At 43.7% G+C, this 20,672-nt stretch overlaps 1 protein-coding gene across 2 annotated transcripts in view; it reads left to right on the top strand.

The window, feature by feature from the left end:
- The window catches only part of TMEM168 (transmembrane protein 168), a 28,530-nt gene extending 22,266 nt beyond the window's left edge, over nt 1-6,264 (top strand). For both annotated transcript variants that reach the window (XM_075428925.1, XM_075428926.1), the window contains one exon: nt 1,684-6,264. In XM_075428925.1, the coding sequence (XP_075285040.1) occupies nt 1,684-2,231 (548 nt within the window). In that variant the 3' untranslated portion in view covers nt 2,232-6,264. The remainder of the gene's footprint in view (nt 1-1,683) is intronic.
- Nucleotides 6,265-20,672: the final 14,408 nt, after the last annotated feature.

Here is a 20,672-nt window from a genome sequence, read left to right as displayed (position 1 = left end):
CCACATGTTTGAGGTCAGTAGGGTTACAAGCAGAGCATGCATTTATGCATGTTTGCAACAAAGGATGAGATTGTTTTCTTCGGGCAGTTCTATCCAGTACTGTTTTGAAATCACCTGTAGCCCTGCATAGTTACACTAAACCAAAGTTTGTGTATAAGCCTTTAAAATGTGAACAAATAATTTTTTGCTGCTAATTGGCACAGAAGGCTTACCTAGAAAAGGGAAACTGCTTCTATACAAGTCTCTGCTGTAAACACACTGAACTACAGCAATTTGGGGGTCAGGTACCAAGAGAAGTCATTACTGTAGGTTTGTATGTTCTTGAGATTTTCTTTGATACTGAATTTTCCAGGTTTGCATTTTGTTTGAGAAAGTTGTAGCCCTGTAATTTTGCTTTTACTTCATCAACCGCAGTAGCACTCTCAAAGGTTTAAATTTGAGCTATTATTTTGAAGCACTTTTTTCTCACCCCTTATAGGCAGAAATGTGGGTGCTGAAATATGCAGCTATTTTGTTTGAGATTCATCTGTGCGGTTAAATTCCTACTAACAAGATTTAAAACACTGCTAATCGTGCTTATAATCTACAATGAAATGCACTATGGAACTAAAATGCAGTTATTTTAAATCACATTTTTCTACCTTGCTTCTAAAAATCTTCTTAATTTTTTGTTTTGAAGTTGACATTTTCAAGCTAGGGTGTTCTTGTTGTAAATATGTATCATAGCTCCAACCTGCCAACACCTAGATATATCAGTTCTTCACATTAATAGTCACTGTGGAGCCAATGGAGGTTTATTCATTTGTTTGTGAGGTGTTTTCCTTAGGCACTTCAGTAAGTAGTCTGCTTTTTAAAGCTACATAGATCCTGCAGTATGCATTACACTTAAGCTGAAGGACTCCTCACTGTAGGTAACTTTGTTTAATTACAGTCTGCTCTTGCAAAGCATTGTTGGAGCAGGAGCTCAGATGGAATATGAGAAATTGGACAGTCTAGTCGGAAGTGTTTTCTGAGCTGATAGGAAATAAATATTGGAGAAAAATTCCTATGAAATTTGTTTTTCAATGAGTTGTAAATCCATATCAGTTTTAATTTTCTTGAAGCTCTGGAGAGAACTGTATCTGTAGCGTGCATCTCTCCATTTCTGGTCAGGTGAGTTTTTCAAGCTGAAGTGATGATTATGCTCATAGGTGGCTTTCTCATTGTGCTTCGAAACTGTTAGCATGTGTTGTGTTCAAAAGTCCTCTCTTTTCCTTAAAAGAGGAGTCCTTTTTAATATTAGTAAAAACATATTAAAAAGAGTCCTTTTTTCCCTGAAGATTATTAAGAATTCCATACAAAATAAACTGCCATTTCAGGTTTTCTTCCCTTGTTTAGCCATTTCCAGATTTCTTCAACAGGCTGTAATTTCTTTCACCCTGTGAGGGAATTCTTTTTTTTTTCTTTTTTTTTTTTTTAAATCAAGGGTAAGTTAATGGCTTCATCTGCCATAACAAGTCAGGTTGAATCAGTTAATATCTCTCTGGAGATCTTTTAACATCTACAAGCAGGGAGGATCAGTTGAACACTTCTGTTACGTGTGTCCAGGTTGTTAAAATAAGGGATTCTTGGAACCCGCAGTCAAAATTCTACAGAGGTTTCAGTTTCTTCCTGCTAATCTGAAATATTTTTCTCTTATGGCAGGAGGTGATGCTTTACGACTTGACACACTTCTGGAGTGGTGGAGAGAAAAGAATGGCACTTTTTGTTCTCGGCTCATCATCGTTTTGGACTGCGAGAACTCTCAGCCTTGGGTTAAAGAAGTAAGAAAAGTAAATGACCAGTATATTGCAGTGCAAGGAGCAGAAATGGCCAGAGTTGTAGACATCGAGGAAGCCGACCCTCCACAGCTTGGTGACTTCACCAGGCAATGGGTTGAGTACAACTGTAACCCTGACAACAACATCAGCTGGTCTGAAAAGGGACGTACAGTGAAAGCAGTGTATGGTGTGTCAAAACACTGGAGCGACTACACTTTGCATTTGCCAACGGGAAGCGATGTTGCGAAGCACTGGATGATATACTTCCCGCGTATCACCTATCCCTTAGTACATTTGGCAAACTGGTTTTGTGGTCTCAATCTGTTCTGGGTCTGTAAAGCGTGCTTTAGGTGCTTGAAAAGATTGAAAATGAGTTGGTTTCTTCCCACAGTGCTGGACACAGGACAGGGTTTCAAACTCGTCAAATCCTAGTTAGGAACCAAAGAGGATGTGAAGTGAGAGCTCTGGGAACTTTCTCACTTTACTGTACTTACAGCTTTTTATATGACTATTTTTCTCTGCAAAAATCTGCTACACTCACTTTATTCAGCTCTTTGAGCAGATACAGTATATGCAACAGTTAGAAACTGCAATCTTAAACAGAAGAGGGTAAGACTATGATATTTGAGTTTTGTAACTGGTCTTTATGTACATATGTAAGAGACTTATTTAATATGACCGTGCATTTTGGATACAGTTTGCATGTTCATATGCGTTAGTTAAAGCAGCCTTCTTTCAGAGTCACCGGTTTGATGGACAGCAGCTCCTGTGAATGTTATAGCATGCTTATTTGTCATTTATATCCTCTATAAGGTTCCAATACGGGAAAGGAACCAAGCTAATATTAAAATCAATATATATGTCCTTGAAATTACATGGTGGGGTCAAGGGTATTATGAAACAGCACTGAGCCAAAAAAATAGAAGAATGAATAGCCATTGTAGGTAAGTAGCTACCAAGAATCTTTAATTTTATTTGCTTTTACATCTTCAGCCCTTGCCTCAGTTCTCTAGTGCCGTCAGTGGAAATTTGCCACAGAAAACAAGGAAATCTGACAACCCTGTAATGTTCTGATGCTGCTCGGACAGTGTTTTCTGAAGTGCAGTTTTAAAAACTTTGAGTGTTACTTTCAAAATTCAGTATCTTGCCGGTAAATATTCCCAGTAGTTAATGCATATATGGAATAAAAAATGCACGGAGAGTTTTTCCCTCACCCGTTAGGGTGGTGCTGTCTTTTCCAGGCTCACTAGTCTTTATTTTGAAAAGCTACCCTAAAGAAAAAAAAACGTACCCAAGGAGCTTAACAAAGAAAATAGTCCATAGATAAAAAAAATGGAAATACAAATGTTGCCTTGCTTTACACATTTATCTGATGTCTTTGCTGTGCCCAAGACCTTGATTCTGTAAAATGCTGAGTACAGGATTGGACTGATGACTATGAAAATCTCGAGCAAAGTTTGTCAGAAAGAATAGCTTATTCCCTTAGGACAGGACTGAATCCTGAGTGTTCCTCTGTTCTCCCAGCCACGATGTCCTAATCTTAATCCTTCCATTTAGAGAGCTGGGTGGGACTCTAGAAATCCTGTCCTGGCGTTTCCTCTTCACTCAGAGAAGCTGCATAGTTTTCTGATCTTGTTTGCTCAAGTGCAGAAAATAGGCAGTTAAACAGCTAAGCAGCTAAAATGATACAATTTGTGGTGGCTCTTCTGAATACGTGTGTGCAATCCAGCAGTCCTAGAGTTTACTTTTTTGGTTTCTGTCAGTGTTTTAATAAAAATGTTAGGCGTTAGCTGATATTTATCTAAATTATAACTTATTCATTATTTTTATTTGAATACCTGGAAATACTTTAGGAGCTCTTTAAGTCTTTACCGTCAAGGGTTTTTGTTATTCCATTTGAACTTTTTAGCCAGCTAAGTTAACCTTAGAGCACTTCTGTTCAAAGTTATCCTCTGGAGCCTGGGCTCGTTGAAGCACCTCAATTGAATACTTGAAGTTAGGCTGAACAAGCATCTGTCAAGTTGCAGAAAAGCAGCTCTGCCTCCTCTCAGAAGCCGTTTTCAGCCATTTCTGGTCAACAACCCTTGAGTATAGAGAAAAAAAGATTGCATAAAGGCAGTCATTTTGTTTGTAAAATTGCCGTTATTTTGACTGCTATTTCAGTAAAAGTTCGTCTGATTGCATCCTAAACTGTTCCAAGTAGAGCACTAGAATTTTTTAACAAAGTCCCCTTAAAGCAGCACTGTAAAACCTGGCAGTCACCCTGTGCATGTATGAAAGTCAGTAAGTTAGTGCTTTTTGTTTTGGAAAAGCTTTGAATATCAACCATGACACTTCTCACAAATGATGCTGGATAAATCTTACTCTGTACCTTACTCAGGCCTGGCTCTGGGCAGAGCAAACAACAGTTGGCACTGATCTTTTGCCTCCGTTTTTTAAATGGTTTCCAGCTTACTTATCAAACTCTCAGATTTTTCTGTAGGATAGGTTGGGTGATCTTTAACAGTTTGTTGAAAATTAAATGAGAATCAGCTAAAAAAAATAGCGAGAGGATTATTTGCAAAACTAGTCACGTGTTTGCAGGTTTCTTTCAGTTTTCTCAGTTAAAGACGACTAGTGTTCTGAATTTGAAATAGTTTTAACATGAGCTAAGGTATTCCTGCTTTTGATTTTGTTATTTTTTTAAACAGCAAAGGCGTGGTCAAAATGCCGATTTAAACTAAAAGAAATGTTTACAGCCATTCAAAACTGTGAGGCCTTTCCTTGTGTGCTTCAAAACACAGTAAAACCCAGGGCGTGGGATGATGAGCCTCAGGAATTCAACGGTATTAATTCCCCACTGCTACACCGGCTGATACCAAGGCGTCTGATGGTGGCCCGTGTTCCCAGGCGGAGGTGGAGTTCTTCTCTGGCTCCTGGCACTCGCGCACCTCCACGGTCTCTGCCCAGCCCAGGGCACATCCCTGAGGGACAACGCACCAAGAGCTCCTAATGCCAGTGAGGAATGAGGAGTTATCCCTCTGCATTCCCTGTGTGAAATATGGGGGCAAAACTTGAAAGAGAAATTTAGATCTATTTCCAAAGAATGTTACATATGCTGTCATTTACTTGTGAGTTGTTTTTCTTTAGCGATAACATGCTTACAGATTGTCTGGATGGGGAGAAGCTAAATTTGTTTCTTAGAGGCTTGTCTCTGTAGTGTATATTCAGACATTTTGTTACAAAGATTGTTATAAATTTCTATCATGACAGTAATTTTATGTTGACTTCGTTTCATTTGCCTCCTGTATAGTACCAGCCTTGCTGAACCATGCAAATGCACGAAGACCTACAAATTCTTCAAAAGGAATTGGAATTGCATATTCACAATAGTATTTTTCTCTGAAGAAGTATTGGGGAAAAAAGCCATTCTTCATTTTTGCACTACGAGTTATGTGTTTGTGGTTCCTTACTCTCTGTATGCCTTGCAGTTGTTGTTGTCGTCCGACCTTCAGTTCAAGTTTTTCCCAGAAAGAATTTCTTCACCTTTATTAAGTTTTCCCTTAATTTTGCAAAGGCATAATTAGTGCTATGCTAGCAGTAAAGCATCTCTGTTGCCAGCAGTAGACAGTGTAACTGCTTTGAATTTCTTGTTTATAAGTACCTTTTTGGGGGAGGATTTTTACTGGGTCTGTAAATAGATTTTTTTGTGTATTTGTGATATTGCTTAAATATATTTTGCTGTTTTGGATGCTCATTTTCATTTCGTGTTTTGGTTTATGCCTTCATCACTTTCAAAATTTTTGTATTCCCTCTTGAATTACACGGGCTTTTCTGGTACAGCTTGTTTTGAAGTATTTTTTACTAGCTAGAAATTACAGTTTACTGAAAATAAGGATTATGTATAGTTCAACAATTTAATAGAAATGAGAAGTATTAGCTTAAATTATTAACTCATCTTTCACCTTGTCATTTTTTTATCACTTAGTTAACAAACTAGTGAAAATGTTCTTTGAGACACTATTTTACAGAGACTTAACTGAAGACTTCCTTTACATGAGTATTTGTATTTAGTCACACTTGTCATCTCCAGTAAGATTGAGTTAACGGAGGGTTCCTGTCCGAGTTAGGTCGAGCGTGGGAGGCGAAGCAGAAGGGAACTGTGACGCTGGACGATGGTGAGGAGGTCAGATCTGCACATTTGCTCCTCTCAGAAACTGCTGGGGAGGTTTCTGCCCTCCTTCCCCGTGAAACGGCCCCAGCATTGCTCGCAACAAGCCAGGGCTGGTCCCAGCATTGCGCTCGGCGGGCCGGGACAGAGCCATGCACCTCTCGGTGGAGACTTCGGTGGGAAACAGAGGAGAAGCAGAGCTTTTAGAGTGACGGGGGATGAGGGGCATGCCGGTGGTAATCCAGTGTCCGGAGCTGCGGAGAAGGGCACTGCACCAGTAGCAGCGCTTTTAGCACATTGACTGGGTACAATGAAGATTTAGTGGCACTTTCTTCTTTTTCTTTTTTAAACAGAACTTAGTTTTGACTTACCATTCTAATTCATGATTGAATCCATTACTTTTGCAACTTATTAATCAGTGTTCCTTTTTTATTAAATTTCTGTAAATCCTTTCTGTTCAGTCTCAAATTCAGCGGTAACCCTAGGGAGCAACAGAGCTCGCCCTCAGTGCTGCCCTGCAGCTATCCCAGGTCCCTTCGAATGGAATCAGGCAGCCCAAGGTGTGCTGCATCCAGGGCACTGCGTTTGTGGGGCTGGGAGGGTGTTTTCCTTAACTTTTTTGATGACCTAAGAAATAAAGCTATCGCATTTAGTCAGTGTAAATAGCCACATGAGCATTCAAAAATGTTTCTCCTGAGATGCTGTTAGATGTTAGCGTTGGAAAACCTAAGCACACCTAGTGAAGAGAGTTTATTTATGGTATTACTGTGGTAGAAGTTATTTTAAAAAAGCTTTTCAAATTCAGTTCTTGCGGAAAATTGTCCTGCTGCTGAAAAGCCTTCTGCTGTTGAAATAATGCAGCTGTCAGTTAGGAAAGAAGATGTAGTGGACTCACAGAAAACAGAGCATTCAGTTACACTTGGCTAATATGTATGATGACAGATAGTAATATTTTGGAAGGAAAATAAAGAATTCTACAATATTTTTTTTTTTGCTATTAAAGCCCACAACACTTTGTAGCAGAAAAAAAATCAAGCACACTGATTTGGAGCAAGGGGGGCTTAAAGGCTTCGATCAGTGTTACCTACTGCACCGGCACTGCACTCAGCCAGTATCCATCAGCTCTTGAATACGTTGCCCACTGCCACTATGGAGTAAAATACATATATGCTATTACCACCGTATTAGGCTGGAGACTGGAAAGCTGGATGCCATAAAGGCCCTCGGTATTACAGAGCTCACTGTTAGAGATTCAGGCCCAGAAGGAGCGCAGCGTCCTCGCGCAGCCAGGTGCGTACCGTAGGCGTTGGCGGAGGGTTGGTCGCCCTGCAAGGCAGCAGTCGGACTCGGCAGGCTCCTCGGCAGGAAGCTATTCCCAACAGGTTCCTGCAGCATCCAGCTGCTTACAGCTGGTGACCTGGAAATGCAAAGCTTCGCTCCCCATCAGCACCGAATGATTTTTGCTGTGCAGTATTCATATAGACACTTCCAGGTGTCTTGAAACAGTCTGGGCTCTTCCCTCAGGTTCCGCTCTGCAGCGACCTGGGGAGCTGCCAGTGCTGACTCATGCCAGTGCTGAAGCTGGTGGAGAAACACAGACAGCTCTGCTGATCACAGGCAGTTCTATAGTTAACAGCTGCTAAAATAAATCAACGTGAACCTGACTTTGCCATCCCACAAATGCAAAGCCAGAATACTCTTTAGACAGTTTGTGTCGGGAGTATGGAACAGACAACTTGGCTTCCTTTGCAAATCGAAGAGAACAGCCTGATTCAGAGGTTGGCAATAGCCAGAAGAGACTAGAAACTTTTTACAAAAAAATGTTTGCTTTATAAATTGTGTATAAGGTCCCTAGATACCGTGGTACTGAGTACATCATAAATGCATAAGAGATCCATTAAGAGAGATGGGGAGGGGGAAAAAAATCTGACAAATTAAATTTATATAGCTGAAAGCCCCAAAGATTTCTTCTGCCTTGCAAAAAACTATAAAGATTTTTGTCCTTGGAGAAAGGTTACTTCTTTTACCAGGAAGAAAAGGGCCGAAGAAAAGGAAGAAGAAAAAAAAAAGAGTCGAGGAGACGTAATGCTGTTGGATGGGTCAGATTCAGCGCTGTGGCCAGGAGTGTGGCATTCACGGACCTGGAGCTAGAGGGGGGCTTCAGAACGGTGGGTTTCTGCCAGAGGTGGCTGGTGTGTGCCAGCAGACTGTCTTACCGTCCAGGCCAGGGCAGCGGCATCCAGACTGCCTGCCAGCCGCCTCCTGCACCAGCTCCCAAGCCCTGCCAGGGAAAGCTGTCAGACCGGCCAGAAGAATGCCGTGGCCCATCCCAGCAAACCAGCGGGACAGGCAGGCAAGTTTCCCTTCTGGGCTCATCTGGCACCATTTAATTTACCGTTATAAAGACGGCTTCTAAAAAATGACAATTACTGTATTTTTAATGCAGTGCCTGAAACCAGATAATGCTGTACAGGTACAGCTGGCCGACTAGCGGGGTTTTTATAGTACGAAGGCAATGATGGATGTTCCTTACCCTCAGGCACGTTCCCAGAGTGCTGTTTGTGCATGAAACGTCGGCTGCGGCTCTGAAGAAGGTTCCCAGTCTTCTGCCATTGCTGGTGAGGAAGATGGCTCAGACCACTTAGGCCGGGTCTCCACCTCTGTTTCATTTCTGCTCAGGTGAGGGTCCAGATGCTTCTCTGGGTGAGGAAAGGTGGTACCTTCCCTGCTGAATTCAAAGCAGGTTGCCAATATCTAAAATTGCTCAGGGGGAAAAAAAGATCAAGCGTGTTGTGTTAAGAGATTTGATGAACGCAGGCAGAATACAGTGCTGGCATACACAGATGAGACATGTGAACTGTGGGACAGAAAGCGGGGCTGGAAGGGGAGCAGGGAGCCCTACAAAGGAACCACAGCCGCCTGGTCTTGCATCCGGGCATATCACGAGGCTGCTTGATTTAGGGCAGAAAGTCAAATAAATATGTTGTAATGTCTGCTTGTTTGGCATAGGTGTCTAAAAACAGTGCAACTAAGATAACTACCAGGAAGGATTCAGATGACTGACCTACAGCCTACCTCGTCTGCAAATACAGAAAGTGCGTACCGAGCCCGCACTCGGGAGTTCGCCCTGATCTGAACAAGCCAGAACAGGCTGGTTCCACTCACAGGCATGAGGACGTAAGCCTTTGGGCCTGCCCGCTCTTCATGCATCAAAATGTGTACATAAACACCAAAATTAGCTGTTGGAGACTTGTAATAGATGTACAGAGTCTTCAGGCATCTCCAGTTCTGGGTAAGCAATTTGTCCTGGTGGGGATGCCAGACTTCAGCTTAGCAAGTGTGGGGCTACTCCAAAGCTTCTAACGCGTATTACAAAACTATTATTTAGAGACGATTTCCGTGAAGAGGCAAAAAAACACAGAACCTAAACCATCTGAAAAGCTCATGCTTTCCTGGAATTTATTGCTGGGTGTCAGCTGCCCTGTTGCTCTTCTGAGGAAACAACAAAAGGAATTGATGGCAGCCGGGAAATCACTATGCACAGTTGCACAGTGAACTGTTGCCACTGGAAAGTTAGCGGCTCTCGCTTGCACGTACCCAGGAGAGAAGGTTTGCTGGTCGTTGTGTGATGCCAGATATCAAGAGTCAGTTGGAGTGCCATGACTGTAGCTGATTTTCTAATTCTTTCCCCAGCTCTTCACTAAATAACCTTAATAGAGAGTTAAGCTGCGAGTGCTGCCAGAGGGTGTTGCAGATTCTTATCTGGACTGAAGAGTTCTAGGACAGACTTGTGGGAGACAGCTGCACCATGGGCTCTGAAGCACAAAGCTGGTAACCCAAGTTCAGGACTCCTCTCAGCTACAGGCTGACCCATTCTTATATTTCATCCCATTTTTGGCCCCTCTCAGAAACATAGTGCCAAACTGGATGGGGCCTGACCAGATCCAATGTGGCTGCTCTTATTTTACATTCTCCTCCCCCCCAAAAGCCCGCAGCCCTCCTGTCTACCCAGTGAGCAAAGCATGAAACCCCTGAGACCAGCACGCTGGTCCGTGGTAGCTGAATAGTGTCTACTGTGTGTCACCTCACAGCTGTCAGTGTGAGAGGATTAGTAGGTATCCATCTGAGGATCCCAGGGTCTTTAAGATCAGTCAGTAAAATACCCCAGAACCAAAAACTGTGAAACTATTTTCATTTTTAGGTCTGTATTGGATTGTAGGACAGTCACGGTGTGACCCCAAATGCCTACAATTGTGTCAGTGTGTGTAGTGTCAGAACTGCAATAAATGCCCCAGAGCTGCAGTAAATACCCCAAAATACCACTTAGAGAACTCATTCCCTTTTCACTGTCTCTTCTCTTGTAGCTACAGTCGATGCTTTCTGTGTTTCCAATGATCCTAGGGTGGTTTCAGTTTTGATAGTTACAGTTCTGATGTCTTCAGAATTTACAAGGCACTCAGCTTTAGACTGCAAAAAGGAAAAAAGTCAAAACTGGTCACAAAGCTGCCAGTTCACAGCTCATTCCAACTCATCCATCTTTCTCGTTTCATTTATTTATGGGTTCTCTTTCCCACAGCAGAAATCCCTAGTTTGAGTGCCACAGCTCAGACACAGCTCCTATTCAAACCCTCAGATGTACTCCAAACACCGCTCAGATGAAGCAGTGATGAGAGCGGTACCACCAGAGGGCTGCGGAATAACCACCGAGCTCGCAGACAGCATCCCAGCGCTCACGGGGGAGCACATGTTCATCCTCTGTCTGCACCACTCTGGACACCCACGCTGATACTTCTGCCACTCCACGTATCCTACACACCAATAAAAACTGGTTTATGTACTGGAAAGTCAAAGGGCAGATGTCAAGTACTTTAAAAACTCAGTGTTGTATGGTCTGCATAGTACGACCCAACAAGCACTTTTCCACCAAACATGATCCTGTCACCTACACAAATCCAACTCAGCTTTTAGCCATCTGTTAGGGGTTGGGCAGCAAACAGAAAGGGCTCCTTCCCTCACCTGAGCTTTTTACCAGCCTGACATGCATTGCATAGCAAGCCTGTGCATTCTGGGCGTGCACATCACTAGGGAAGAGCTGCCCTCGTGAGAAACCCCACTGGCCATTGTCCTTCCCCCAGGAGTAAAAGAGGGCCAGCCCCAGAGCCTCCACCTGCACTTGATGTGTGGTGAGAAGGTGTGGTGCTGCCCCACAACCACGATTTCAAGCCCCAGATACATGGAGAAGGCAAGGTGTGCAAGCAGGCCTCCCAGGCCACCAGCAAAGCAGAATGTGATTGATGGACTATCAATGACACCAGCTGAAAGCCCAGCCGCAGATGGGTGAGTGGCTTGGGACCAGGAACTGTGACATCTGTTCTAGGGTCTTGTTTAACCATTAAAATGGTATTTTAAAATCATACCAAGGGGAAGAGAAGGAGAAGAAGGCAAGAAGCCCGGCTGGCAGTCAGGCTGTTTGTTGGCATTAAGGTCGCAGTCAGAGCAGTTTGCAGTGGATAGGTACAAGGTTTGGATCCCCGAGGTAATTTCAGTGCTTGTGCCTCATCTTCCCAGAGCCCCAGGGTCTGAACTCTGTGCCACCGCCTGCGGTTGTCAATGAAATGTCTATGTCCCCTCAGTTCTGCTTCTGCACCCGGCTGGAACCCTGCAGTGTGCAGGGGGCTGTGTAGCAAACCGCCCAGCTCGGGGTTATGAGCACCTCTAAGTCCGTAGGCTTTTTCCCTGTTCATCTCCTTGCAGAGCTTGACCTTGCGGGTGTGATTAGACAAGACCTCCAAACACTAAACTCTAAACAAGAGCTGGTAAGAGGGGAAAGAGACGTTCTCATTTGACTAGGTGGCTGGTTCCAGAACTCACCAAGGTCGTTGGAAACCTCACCTCAATTGCCAGCACTCCAGCTACTTCAGACAGTATTTAAAGCTGTCTGGGATGAGGTTTTCCCGCTCAGGAGAGCATGGTACTCCTGGAGTACAGCGCGTCACTTTTCTTTGAGCCAGCCCAGCACAGCACATGAAGTGAAACACTTCTGCGATGAGGACTGCAAGAGATGCTCCACCAGAGACTTCTTCCCCCCCAGGTGGGAGGTGCTGTGCCCACTGAGCAGCCACGGGAAGTGAACTGTGACCACCCACGACCTGGGGGAATAGCTGTAAATACCAAGTTTTGGGTAAATAAGAAAATTCCTGTTTCCTTGCCAAACAGCTGTTGATTTATGAGGGCAAGGGGGTGTAAGGTTCCAGCAGCAGCTTGTCCTTGTGTACAACAAAGCCCACCCTGTACAGCCGCATGGTGTACTCAGGAAAGCCAGCAGTGAGTATTTGCTTACCACCCTTCGTCTCAGGAAACCATGCATGAATGCAGGCACAGGAAGCTGCATTTTAAATGTCAAAATATGCTTTAAAATCTTCATGTTGACTATGCTTTTCCAGGCTAGGAGAATACCAACAGCTTCAAGAATAATGCAATGAAGGAAGAAATTAAATTACTTATGTGTTTTCTTCTCCTCATAAACCACACTCTCCTGAAGTCAAGCACTAATATATTAAAACGTTTTTCACCAGTGGCATTTTGCACATCAGGAAGAGCTCGTAATTTTATTTGGAATTGGTATTTGCATGTTTAGTTAGTCAAATCCATTTCCTCTCATGATTAAGCATGCCGTATAATTGATATTCTTCTTCCCTGTAGTGTGACACAGCATGTGACTCAAAACTTGACTTCATAAGGATACTCATGAATGCTAAAGCACAACACATGCAGGAAAGCATATTGCATTCCTGTACGCTCAGGCTAGAGGAAAGTAGGTGTAGTGGTCCATAACTTCACTTTCTTCAGAGGACTGGGTGGTGTCTTTGATCCGAGAGAGAAATATTTGCATGGAAGCACCAAGGAAGCTCTCTCTCCACTTGTAATTTTGTGAGTTTGAGACAGGTTGAGGGAAACGAGCTGATCACACTGAGTACGTATCAATTTCTCGTCAGAAGGACACCAACCCTGAAGACCGCTTTAAGGTGTTTTTTTCTGGGATTTTTGGGGGTTTGTTTTGGGTTTTTTGAGTATTGAATTCACATTAGGAAACAAGCCAAATTTATACTTAGTGGGTTGCTCCAAAAATACACAGCCATCCTCGTGGGTTTTTTGCCCCATGCAGAGTATGGGCAGCCAGAACTGAGCCCTGTGCTTCATCAGACTTTTAGAGAGGTGTCACATGGCCAGCCGCCATCTCCCTGTGTTTAAAACTTTCTTCCACCTAACCTAGACTTTTCAGACTTGTCCTAATTGAAAAGTAGGCCCCTGGCAACTATAAAATTTTAATATTAAGTCACCCGAGACGTCCAGCGAAGAAGAAAAGTTTTTAAAGAAATTGAACCTGAGAAAAAGCTGAGCACTGGAGCAAGTGTTGGAGCAGCTGAAAGCCCTGGCAAACCAGGCTCCAGGTGCTGGGCAGAGGCTTAGAAGTGGAGCACTGCTGCAGCGCGGGGACAGTGCGCAACGCATTCTTCATGGGCACGCATGTACAGGCTCTGAATGTCAGCTGCACATGTTTCTCCATTTCTTAAGAAGTCTTTGTTTCTTATTCATATCAATGTTTCCATTTCTAAAATGATTCATAATAAAAGGTAATATCATTATATTACAAGGCAGCTTAATTTGCAAGTTCATTCCTTGCCAAGAGCAGGACAGCAGAGTCCCTGATTCTAAGTAAAATCTATTTTATGCCAAATATCCTTGCCAAAGCCCTCTAATGAGCTGGCACAGAATGGCTTCACAGGAACATCCTGCTGTCAGCAGTGTTTTCCAGGCATTACTGGTGCCTGATGATGACTTTTTTTCCCCCCATGTGGTTGTTGGTTTGTTCTGCCCTTTTCCAAGTAGGAAGCATGAGAATTTTCTCTCTCAGCCACCGCATGTATTAAAAAAGCGGGTCACTTCAGTACATTGTACTTCAGCTCTGTCATGCCTGGAAATACTAAACATTACTATTAAATATTTATATAGTGAGGCAGTTCTGTCGCTGACATAGAAAGTGGTCAGTGTTGGAGTCTGAATCACGAATGTCAACAGTAGACTGCTCATTCATATACAGACGGGAGAAAATACTTGATGTGTGATTCAGTTTTTCAAGTGCTTACATGAATTATGCTGAAGGCTTTGCTCAGCCCAAATGCTCTCTGCCTGTGGAAAAGCTGAAGGTTTCACTTACTGGCCTAGTGGGAGCTGAGGATAGAAGAATATTTGAAGGTCTCTCTTGACAAACAAGCATGTTCCTCTCAGGAGGAACCACAAAATTAGATCAAAGCACTGCCTTCTCTCTATTAATTTCATCATCGTGAGCCAAATTATAAGATAGTTTCTTCCAAACTCCCACTAGAGGAAGCTTTCCCTAAGAAGTAACTGAATAAACTCCAGAAGAAATCCCAGTGTCTCTCCCCATTGCCCAGCACACACAGCACATCCCTGCAGTAGCATAATGCACTGCCCAAGCCCCGTAATATTATGGGTAGAATATTTGTTACTCAGGAGTAGCTACATCCATTAATTGATATGTTTTGTACTGTATTGCCATCCACAGGCACTGATAGCCGAGTATAACAAAACATTAAATAAAAGGCAAATAAAAAAAGAGACGAACAACCCAGAAGACAACACTTACCTTCCTACTTCAGAGCTCTCTTGCATGAAGGTCTAGTTAGCACTGGGCTGTGTTTTTGAGAAGCTGCCAACACATCTCCATGATCTCTCTCTCCTTCTGAGGTAGCTAGTCATCTCCAGATCATTGCCAGTGTGTGCACTGGACAGTGATCCTCTCCACAGCCCTGCTAACACCCACACGATCTTGTAGAAATGCACGGGACAGCCTGCCCCTTACAGCCTCTGCTGTGCTCACCAACAAGAAGCAGCGTTGCCAACGGCTCCAGCAGATCGTAGACAAGGAGCCATGGACCAGGGTCCAGTAACAAGTTTTCCTGGATGCCCTTGATGCAGCGCAAAGAGGTCTCAGGGCTCAAGGAGGAAGAGATCGGTTCCTCTGATGTGTGGTGACCTGCCCTGACTGAAGAACCTCATCATGAGACGGATCACGTCTCTTGAGATACAGCAGACAACCAGCAAAGCTGGGGAAGCAGCACACCAGCACCAGAATCCTGATCTCTGCAAAAGCCAGTCACCAGCAGCACCCAGCATCCTGCCGCCCCCACTCATCAGCAGTCAGGCAGGCCGGCTTACATGCTGGCTGGTGAGGGGATTGTGCTCTCTGCTGATGTAAATACAGTACAGCTGGCGCAGGTATATTTTCAAGAGGGTGGAAGTGATTAAATAACCTTATCTATTCCTCCTTGCTGTTACATTATGTGTCTGCCTTTGCTAGTGGAGTCACTTGCTCTGAAGTGTGTTTTAGCACAGCGATATGTTTGTCAGCATTAATGCGCCGTGCTGTAAAGCATCCACTTCTTCCCACAGCTACTGTAATTGGTGGAACTGATGGCCTTCCCTCTGGAGACCCACCTTATCCTCCACTTCCCTGATCACCAAAGCCTTTTCCTGAATGACTGTTCAACTACTGTCTAATTAACTGCGAGGTAAGGATGAAGAATGAAATTGGAAAACTGAAGGGCAAGTTGCAAGGCTGGAGACTTCCGTTTAACAGCCTTTTAGTGTTAAGACTGTATACTTTGAGACATAGAGGTAGAAATTACGAGCAACCAGAAAGCTTCTCTCTCTAGAATACTACTATGCAGCCTCTGATGAAGGCTGTCAAAGCAGCTTTCCTGCTATGACAGGAAGGGGATATTCTTTATTTTTAATGATATAAAATAAATTCTAGTGAAGCTGTGGCTGTGCCGTCTTCATGCTTTATGTAATTTTGAATGGCTAGCCTATGAATGGCTGGTGAGAACTTTAGGACCTGTTCTGTGAATCTACAATGAAACATTGCTTGTCTTTCTTGAATGAAATGTAAGAAAAATGAAGCAAGGTGACTGTTTTCTTACATCTCGGAAGGAAGTTTATACTCCGGTGATTTATTAAGCTTGTGGCTGTGATGGTATTTGTAATGCTTTGTTTAATATTGTATGAACATTGCTATTAAATGTCATGAATATTGCTCTGAAACTTAATGAATATTGTAAAATAAGGGATCCGAACAATTTGTATAATGCAACATACAATTTCATGAAAACTGGGCATGTGTTTTGGAATCTGCCCGGCTTACAACATATTTCACTGAAATCTTAATTATTTTCCTTATACACTGACATCTATTTTCATGAAAACATCAGGGAGTCTTTTTAAAATACTTTAGAAATTTCACGAAAATTGCTGAATGTGAGAGCAGAACTTCTTTGGCTGAAAGTTGCTCTTTTATGGAACTTTTTCAATTATACAGATGTAAAATACTTCTTCATTAAAAACAAAAAAAAATAATTTTTGCTGTAATAAATTACAGCAAAGAGGAAAGCTCGTAACTTAAAAAGACTAAGCCATTAAATTTTGATGCTTACAGAAACTATCGTGTGAATTTCTCAAAGTCCTAGACACCACAAGTTTCCAACTTTGCAATTAACTGCCTGCTTTCTTTTGGGTACCTTGAGGGCCAAGGTTGGGTGGGGTTGAGCCCTCAGCTGGGTGTCCTCTTCCAGTATGGCCGTCAAACCAAACCCTAATTTCTTAATGCCCTATGCTATGACCTGTAGAGAAAATGAGCTGTGATAGGAGGAAAAAAAAATGTGAAAAAAAGCCTTGTTGCAGTCTGCTTTCCAGTGAAGCCATTTGCCTGTTCTTTAACTGCAGGAGTGATACTCACTTATTGCTCTTTTCCCAAGTCTTGTTGTTTATGGTGAGATTTTCATCACTTCTAACATGGCCAACCCCTCATCCTTCTCTTTCCAGCCTTGAGAGATCCTGAATGCAGTCCTGAAAACACTTGCTGTCAGCCTTCCTAAGCTACTAGATGTTATTCAAGCACTTCCTCCTTTGATTTTTCTCTCCTCTTTGTTCACGTTTGCGAGGAAGGAGGAAATTGTCCTTGACAGCACCAGTGGTTCATGTTCCATTACTGTGGAAGGCAGGTAGATTAGCATGAACTTGTTGCTTGTATGACTTCAAAGATGCTGTCAACCACATCCTTCAATTAAGAGATGTTTGCCACCACCCTAGACTGGACACAAAAAATTGTTTCCCTGCCTGGTTTTCCTCAAGTATGATGCCGTGTGGTCAGGAGTCCTCTCTATACTCCTGCAATGTGTAGCCAGTGGGGGTAGGTGGGTGATTTTTTTGCTGTGGACAGTCGGTGAAGAAGAGCTGGCTGTCAGCAGCAATGGTTCCCGTTGCTGCAGTGGGAGAGGGAAGAAGAGCTTTCGGAGGACGCTGGCAGGGCAATACTTGGGAAAGCCATGGAAAAAATGTCACGCTCTGAATGCCTGCAGGAATTAAGCTAACAGTTGTACCGTGGCTTCTGCTGACAGACTGCATCTAGTATTAAAAAGCACAGACGTACTTGTTTAAGCAGGTAAATGGAAACTCAGCAAGACACAGGCAGATTGATTCCCTCACAGAATGCTTCTGGCATGTCTGGGTGTAGCTTGATGCAGTGGAGCAGATGAGAAGGGAGTGCTGCCTGGCCGTGTTACAGCTGTGCCTTCAGTGTATCCTGCAGACAGGTACAAAATTCATTCACTGGTTGTAATAATCCCTGTAGGATTTGCTTGTAGAATTGCCTTCTTAGGCAATTAAATGCTGTATCACCATGACATACTTCTGTAAGTCATGTCAGAAGTGCCATCTCAACAACCCAGTGATAGAACTGAATCAAAATACTGTAAATGATGCCTTCTTCTAGACTACTCCAAAAACTTCTTTCACTGTAAAGTTTTATTACCCTAAGTCTAGTATATGGCATGCTAAAACACCGCCAAGGTAGACAGGTTGGTTGCTGATGCCATAATCCTCTTGGACCCCTCTCTCGTCGACCCTGTGAACCAGGAGCTGTCCTTACCTCGGAGGGCATGGCTTTCTGGGCAGCCAAGAGAGGCTCACTGCGGTCTGCGGTCCGGCAAAAAGCCATCCAGCTTGTCAGAACGTGAATACGATAAAAGTACTGCTGGAGGTCTGTGTTTTGCCCAGTTTCCCATGGATATGACACAGAACAACCCTGTGTGTGCATGCATATATTCCCAGTAACTTTCAAACGTAATGCTCAATATAAATCTCATTTCATGTCAGGCTAGAGATGTTAAAAATGTTAGGTTCCTGCAAGTTTCATGAAAATATGCAGGGGAGATGGAGAGGGACCTCCTGTAAGCGTCCCTCTTGAATGAAAGGCTGAGCTCACGTCAGGTGCTAGTTACCGCATACAAGAGCGAATACATTGTGAACACCCTTGTTGCCGCACTGTAAATCACAGCTAGTGTCATTAGACAGCAGAGAGTTCGGCTAGGAGACTCCAATCCACCAATAACTCATGTCCTTTGGCTTTTGCTATTCATGAAACCTGTGGTTTGTTCTTTGAGTCTTCTACGATTTGGTTTTACCTCGCTGTGTCAATAAAACAGGCCAGCCCAGATGCCTCTTGGTTCAGGCACCCCTTCAGGGAATAATTCCCAAGCCCTTCCTGAACCTTTCCTCCTTCTCCAAAGCGGCGGTGATCTGCCCCTCGCTGGCTGACACAGCGCTGGGGTAGCCATGTTCTGCTGATAACGATGCAGATAAAAACACCCACAATATTCTCTGCTGCTGGAGAAGGCCTCAAGGCAAAAGGATTACTTGGTACCGGTGTGAAACGCAACAGAAGGACCGCCATGCATTAAAAGCATATCTTTGTCTGTACTACATCAACAAGCAGTGAGCTTAAAGCACCTTCAAAACAGACTGAGGAACAAACACTGTCTTGGCAGTCAGTACACTCTAATTATTTTGCATTGTTGTTAGCTGCAGCTGCTTTCATGGGCAATAGATAAGCTTAATGTGAAATAAATACCCCTGTGAAGACACAGCTTCAGTGCTGGAATTGTCATCTCCTCCAAACTGCTGCAGTGTCACAGGAAAACAGCTATTTTTAAATATTCATTCTTTACACCACTTTCTTGAGCTGTTTTGTAGTCTTCAGGATGCTTTTGTCGGGCAGCTAATGGTATCCAGTGAAATGACTCAGGCAAAACAAAACAGGCACCCCCAGCTGGGGAATTTTCACCGAGCGGGGAATGCAGTCTCACAGTCCAAGCTCAGGAGAGCCGGAACAGCCCCCGTGACTCAGCAGCGGACCCCTACCCTCTGCCCCCGCAGCTGCCTGCCATCGTGCCCCCCACCTGCAAGGGAAGTGGGGAGCTGGAGCCTGCTGGCATTATTCTCTACTGGCAAAACAAAAGGGGCTGGCAGAAGTTGAAGGTTGCTTTGTGGTGTCGAATGCCCTCCTCAGCTTGCTCGGGATGGAGACTGGGAATAGAAGACTGAGGTGATTCAAGAGTAAGTGGGTCTCCCGGTCTCTGTGGTAGAGCCCTAATCTCAGGTCTGGCAGAAGGACCCAGGTTCACCAGTTCATGAGAGATGAGTTCCTCCAAGATACTGGTACGCAACAGATCCTGGTAAGAGGCAACTGACCTCTATCCGCTATGAACCCTGTTCCTTCTACTTCTCCAGTTCCTCCTCCCTCAGCTATTCTCCCCAGAGTTGCCCAAATACTTCACCCTTTCCCGTAATTTCCCTTTCTCCTCATTGCAGCTCCAAGTTTTTTCCTCCCCAGCTTTTCATCCTGTAGTCTCTGCCCTGACAAACATTCACACGTCATTTCTTTCTGAATTAGATGAAATGTAACCCATGTAAAAGAGATAATTTCATTTTTTTTTTAAGTAAAAAGAACAGAAGCACAGTTTCCTCCAACAGTCATTTCTAAATTCAGCACTGATTTCTGTCAATGACAAGCATGAACTGGATGGTGCTGCAGTTCAGTGGCCACAGTATGTCCCCACCAGAGTCATTCTCCAATGGCAGCTTCACAAGGCCACATTTTATTGGCCTGGGAGACCCCCTCCAGGCTCACTAAAGAGAGAATTAAACTCTCGATACAGATCCCTCAGAGGTGCACATGGTGCTTTCCTCTGGCTGGAGTAAGTGTTGAGTAAGAATATCTGAGATATAAACAGATTAATGATTTACAGGTCACCTCTCCCCAAAGGATGTGACCTTCACTTGCTAGCACTAAAATAGCCCTGTTTTGTAAAATGGAAAATTAATTTCAAGACTCCTGCCTGAATCTGAATCACAAGTGCTTTTCCACATCAGCACAGGACATGCCAGATTTCATGGTAATCTTGAGTACATGTGTGTAATTTAGACTTCCAAAAGAGCCGATCTTTACATCTGAAGGGGGTTTCAACTTCACTCTAGCAGAGCCAGCACTGTAATATGATCGCCAGATGAAGCCGAAGGCTGTAATTCATGAATGCACAGAGATTACCTAGAAACTCCTGTTGTGGTGACCTCAGTCTCTTCAAAAAACCCGCTCCTGCTCCGGGTACGCTGCTGCTTTTCATACAACAGTTGCTAAAATGTCAGAGACATACAAAGACAACCCATAAACTGCAGTGGTTCTGCAGCTGCAGCAAGCACATCTGAGACTCCAATAAAGATGGAAGAATCAGGGCAGAAAACAGGAGAGTGACAATTCCCTTGCGTTGCAGTGAGAAACTGGATTATACCGACCAAAGGGCTACATG

Source organism: Opisthocomus hoazin, chromosome 8 (genome assembly GCF_030867145.1).
Source record: "Opisthocomus hoazin isolate bOpiHoa1 chromosome 8, bOpiHoa1.hap1, whole genome shotgun sequence".
NCBI lineage: Eukaryota > Metazoa > Chordata > Aves > Opisthocomiformes > Opisthocomidae > Opisthocomus > Opisthocomus hoazin.
Note: the sequence above shows the minus strand (reverse complement) of the source record. Positions and strands in the feature narration are given on the sequence as shown.